At 45.8% G+C, this 6,000-nt stretch overlaps 1 protein-coding gene across 1 annotated transcript in view; it reads right to left on the reverse strand.

Moving 5' to 3' along the window:
• STAC (SH3 and cysteine rich domain) overlaps nt 1–2,955 on the reverse strand; it is a 74,004-nt gene extending 71,049 nt beyond the window's left edge. The window contains exon 1 of the mRNA XM_069809706.1: nt 2,463–2,955. Coding sequence (XP_069665807.1) covers nt 2,463–2,570 — 108 coding nt within the window. The 5' untranslated portion in view covers nt 2,571–2,955. The remainder of the gene's footprint in view (nt 1–2,462) is intronic.
• Between the last annotated feature and the right edge of the window lie 3,045 nt (nt 2,956–6,000).

Genomic DNA, 6,000 nt, shown 5'->3' on the forward strand with positions numbered 1-6,000 from the left:
TTTCTGTTCCTATATTTGGAGTCGTAATAGTGTTTTGCCACAGAAACAAGTCATTGTGGGGTAATTAGATACTGCACACACTGTTCTGCAGTAACTGCAGCAGACACGAACTTGTTAACCTATGCAACAGAGAGTACCTGAAGAAAGCTTAGCTCTCTGTGAACGACAGGATAGCTCCCTCAGCAGGGGACACTGCGGGATAAAAGCTTGCACACAGGCCCTTGGCACGCACTGACTTATGCCTTTCTCAGTCTTTAGCTTCCGAAGTACATCGATTCTCTTAGAAAAAAAAAACCCAAGCACAAACAACATCTTTATGAAATCACTGAGAATTTTTCCATCCTGCTGTTTACTAGCACCAAAAAAAGAAAGCTTATCTCATTACCCCTGTGATCAGAAGCTTCTTTTGACTCCATCTAGTGAAATGGCAATACAGTGTGCTTTCTGATGGTATTTGCTGTTCTAAAATGTATATACACAGATTATATATTTACGAAAACTATCTGTATGCAAGTAACGGCATCAACTGCACAGTCATAGCTTTTGCTTATTCCAGCATATCGCTTCAAATGCTCACAAGACTGGAAAAATGGATGATAATAATATTTGATTATAAACCAGTTTGTAGCCTATTTGTTCTCTGGCCAGATGTGCCTAATTCCTGCTGTCATCCTTGCAAGTGCATGGATGCACAAACAGCAGGAAGAAACCCTACACGCAGCACTTCACTTTCTCTCAGTTTAGGATTCATGCTAGTCAGTTTGTCCTGGGCCCAGTGCTTTGTGACCCAGTGGGAAAGTCCCTCAAGTACCATCATCATGAAGTGCCTGACCATGTCAGCGGCACCTCGAGCTCCATAACCACTTGCCCAGCACTGAGTGAGGACCATAGCGGGGAGCACAGAGCACACCAGGCCCTATGCACAGCCTAGCACACGTGAGGAGCTGGTGCTAGCAGTGCAGTGAAGGCTCCAGTTACTTTTGGGACCTCACTGGGGCGGGGGGGGGCTGAGCTTCCCACTGGCCAAATAACAATTCAGCAGGTCCAGAGAAGTGGTCTCAGGGGGGGATCTAGGTACCGATCAGCCGGATCCTTTTAGAGCCTGGGGTTAAACCAATAACCTGTTTACTTTTCATTTCCCATTAAACAGGAAGATTGCAGCAGTGTCCCAGTAGTGCTGAATGTGTACAGTGAATAGTGTATGCTATTGCTGCTGGGAGAGCTCTTTTCTTTTAAAGAGGCTGTTTTACATAGGGAATACCTTAGCTGTCCTCCTTGGAGTATAGCATCTAATAAAAAAAAAATTAAAAAATCCCAAAGCCCACGTCAGAACTCTACCCACGCAGACAGATAATTTCGACTCACTCTCCAGAAACCTAGCTATAACTGTGGAATAACGTAGCAGTCTTCCCACGTTAGACCCAGGCAGCCACTGCCTTTAAACTTGGGCCAGCACAAACCTTCCCTGTCAAGTAGCTGTTTTGATCATACAAAACACCTTCTAAGGCTCTACCCAGCTGTAAGCTCCTAGTGATGAGGACCTCCCTATTTTCACATGTTTACACAGCACATAGCATCACTATGAAGTTCACAGGAAGATCTGTCAGGTGCTATCATGATATCAATCATAAGTAAGTAATAGAGGATCAGTAAAAGCACATTATCCACATAGGCTGCAAAGAACATTCATTATGTAAGGTTACTACTTTTCTCTGTTTACCTCTCTATCTTCCAAGTAACATACTGGCAGGCAGAAAAACTTTTCATATGCAAGTCAATTAAAAATTCAGAGGTCATGCCATTTGAGCTGGAAGTTGGTTTTCAGTAAGGTGAATTGAACCACATTTAAAAATTAATAAATAAATAAAAGGCTGTGGGGAAAAAAAAATCCTTTCCTGGGTGATGTACACAAGGATTATTGTGCCAAAACTGTCACTTAAATCCTGTTTCAACTGCTGGCTCATTAAACAGTGAAAGTTCACTGATGGGTCTGCCAGAGAAGGTGAGGCAGGTGAAACACCCCAAGCCCCCAGACAAAATTACCTTCTCTGAACCTGTGAGAAAAACCAATCTTTCCAACCATGAACAAAACCCTTTAAGTGATCTGATGCTTGGTGTGAAAATAGCTAACAACATCTATTAGCATCGATCCCCTCCCTGAGCCCCACCACTACCCCAGGCCCTTACTTCAATAAGGAGAAGAAAACATGAGCAAAAATCCCCCAAACCAAACATCTCAAAAGGCAGGTATTTCCCCATTTCAGACTCCTGAGCTGCCCAGGTGACAGGGAGAATTCAGGAGTAGGAGTGTCAGAGCAGGCACCGCAATCAGAGGTAGCTCATAGCACTCTACCACTGATCCTGGCACAGGGCTCCAAATAAAAATCAAAGCAACACACCTCTTTTCAAAACAAAGAAAGAGTATAAAAAAAAATAAAAAATCTCAGTCTCTGAGAACCTACCTTTGATTCCTGGCTGGTAGTTGATGCTGGAGAGGGGGGCTGCTCCACTTCATTCTGTTTCTCCACACCATCCACGCTGACTTCAGTCGTGCTGCTCGGAGGAATCATTTTACCTCTAAAACACTGCTACTATCAGGAAAAAAGCTACAGACCTTTCTTGCTTTTTTTTCATTTAATGTCCTCTTTCTTCTCTGCTCTTCTAGAGCAAATGAACTCCAACCGCTTGGTTTCACTACATTTGCAAGACTAGAATTCTCTGGATTTTCTTTTTTTTCCCTTCTCCTCCTCCTCCCCCTCTTTCTCCTCTCCCTCCTTCCTCCCTCCCCTCCCCTATGTTCTGATGCAAGGGGTGTAAGTTATCGATGGCTCTGTGGGTCAGTTGTGTGCCTGCTCCTGTGTTTTCCCCGATCCGATCCTCCTCCCCTCCGTGTAAAGCCTGGAGGTGTGGAGCAGAGTCGTGACCGTCAGCCCCGCGATCAGAGGGGAGTGAGCTGAAGCAGAAAGCCTGAGCCAAACACACACACACACACACACACACACGGGGCACTGGAGGGAGGAGTTGTATTTCTAATGCTGTGAATAGCTTTGGAAGAGCATGTGCGATAGTAGTGAAAGAAAGTAACGCATGCATGCACACACACACACATGCACAGGGAGAGGCAGGTAGTGTATGTGAGGTTTGGAAGCATTTTACCTTTTAACGGGCTAGAGAAGGCAGATTTTGAAGGGCAACTTTATATTCTTATAAGTCTTTTCCTGAAGAAGGACTCTAGAAACAGGGAAGAAAAATGAGTCTTCCCTTACCTTGTCCCAGAGAAGATTATTTAAAATCCTAGCTACCCAGTGTCTCCAAAGCTCCCACCTTGCCTTAAATCCCGAACTTGCTAGCAAGTGACAGGACGGAGTCAGGGGAGAGTCACCTGTGGATCCACGTGTTCTTTGCTCCCCTCCCAGGCAGGGAAGCCCAGCGCTGAGCCATGCACACGCAATCAGGGTCAGCAGGAGCTCCCACTGCTGTGTGCATCCTATACCTGTAGGTTGTCATAGTGATAACACTCCATCGGGCAGCAGCAGGGCAGAGGCAGCCACCGGGAAGGGCCTGCTGGCTTCCCCCAGTGCTGTCATTCCCGAGGATGCAGCACCTGAAGTCACGCTCGGGGCTGTGGTAATACCAGCAGAAGGTCAGCACGACTTTGCTGGCTGGCTCAGATCACTTCATATTGCTCGAGGTTTTGCCTCTGATTTAAATCTGCAAAGGTGCTTGTCAGCTCTCTTCCTTGCTGCATTAAGGTCCGTATTGTGAAAGGTTGAATGGATGCAGTCCCCACCAGATATATGCTTTGCAGGGCGGGAGCCGCTCCATATGGCTGGTGGAGACGCCTCTTTCATTTAAAGAAAACAGAAAAAAACAACCCAAACATGTTTCCAATAAGCAATACTTAGATCCTGGAAAGCGAGAAGAAAAAAATTGTCCCTTAGTTGATCTATACTGGAGGTACAGGTGTTTGGAGGTGATTTGCTTGGGTCTGAGTCAGAGAGGAGCTTCAGTACCTTGTAGTTCTGGGAGAGGGTACCGGCTTCCCTTCCAGCCCCATCCCTTTGAAACACAACTGCTACCTGGAGCTGCCTTGCAGGCCCCCTCCACCTCAGATAATCCATGCATGAAAGTGAAGGCAAGTTTTCAAGATAGTAGGGGTTATAGGGATGAAAGCCAGAGAAGAAATTGTCCTGCAGCCTCCGTATTCTTAATAACTACACAGAAGCCAGAAAAAAAAATAAGCTTTTCTTTGAATCCCTGGTGAATTTTCAGGACTGGCAGTTAGATGGGGAAAAAAAGCTTTATTTCTTTGAAATAGAGCACATAAGATACTGAAATATTTAGCAGACAATAAACATGAAATGCTGCAATGCTATTTGTACAGCTCCTTCAGAGCAAACGTGTGTCTTAGGAGTCTGCCAGTAGAACCTTATTTGGCCTGTAGTCGCTAACACTATTACAGAGATCAAAACAAAAGCACTGGTTGCTGTTGAGGCAGTGTCAGTGACAACTGAGGTTGAAGAAAAGAAATATAGAGCTCAGAGGGGCCGATTTGGCAGGTAAGTAAAAGAATTTATTTCCAAGGGTTAGATTTCCAAAATACAGCAGTATCTTAGACTGTTTTCTTCAGAGCTGGAGGAATTCTCCAGGTGCAAAGCTCATTTCTTCCAGTCAGCAAGTGAGATGTTGGCTTTGCTGTAAAATCAGCCTCTTAGCAATGAGCGGGGACTGGGCGGAGTCACAGTTTGGGAGAATTAGGGCAGCTGTGGGCAACAGAGATCTTGGCAGGGTGACAGTGATTGAATGCTCCAGCTCTGGCAGTGGTATCCTTCCCTGATGGTCCAGCCTAGCACAGCCAAGTCAGGGCCAGGGCATGGCATCTACCCCCCTGCAAGGACTGTTCTGTGTGCCCAGCAGTGTGACAGGTGACAGCCATCAAACTAATTTTTGTTCAGTTCCCCAGCAGTGTTGTGAACCAGTCTTTCCTGTTAAGAGGCTCAAAAACCTCTTCTTCTGGTGCACTTGTAGGTCACCTTTGAAATGGACCTGCAGTGGCTGGTTAATAGTTAATGCTCTAAGTGTTGTAAAATCCTGCACAGATTTTGTATGAAAAGCTTGTAACGTCATGACTGTGTAAGTGACTATCATACCACTCTACTCTTTTTTTGTTGTTGTTGTTTTACCAAATTAGTACTGACACCTGCTGCACTCCCTCTCTTCTCCCAATTACTCACTTGTCAATCACGACTGATCTGTCAGTTTCTTGACAATTAGCCTGGGAAAGATGAGTCAAACCTAAAATCTTACCAAAAAAGCAAAATGGAAAAGCTGGATTTCTTACATTTTTATTTCCTTCCACAGGAGCTGGCTATTGAAAATCAAATATTTGGTATAACAAAACAGACTGAATTCGATGAACTTGCATCTCCCTCTCTCTCCCATGCTTCACTCCTGAGAAGCTGGACTTGTGATTACTGCCTATCAGTCTCTAAGTGAGGGTACTTGGCGGAAATGTGAGCACTGCAGCACAGGGCTAAACAAGAGGAAATTGAACAGATTCTCTAGTGAAGAGATGAGTGTAGATTTCTGGAGTGGAGAAAGGCAATTTGGATGAATAAAACATGAGAGCTGATGCTCAGCCCCCGGCTGAAGTTGTTGCATCACATAAAGGCGCTTGAATGTTGCCTGGAGGCACCGTCAAGCATTCCTCTGCGCAGTGGTCCAAGGCTGATCGCACAGGTGCTACGCCTTGTCCGTCCTCCCTCCCTCCCAGTCCCTGGCCCTGCACACAAAGGTGACAGGGTGTGATGCAGAGCAGTCCTCTGCGCCGGGGCTCCAGCAGTTCTTTCTAAGCTCTGGCTGCAGCCAGCATGACAAGAGTGTCCTAGAGGCTCCTGACACCAGGTATATATACACACTGCTGTACTGCCAAGTCCTATGTGCTGTAGAGATCCACGGTGGCAAGATTAAGCTGATGTAGGGGTTTTGGCCCATGCCATG

The sequence above is a fragment of the Haliaeetus albicilla genome, chromosome 2, assembly GCF_947461875.1.
Source record: "Haliaeetus albicilla chromosome 2, bHalAlb1.1, whole genome shotgun sequence".
NCBI lineage: Eukaryota > Metazoa > Chordata > Aves > Accipitriformes > Accipitridae > Haliaeetus > Haliaeetus albicilla.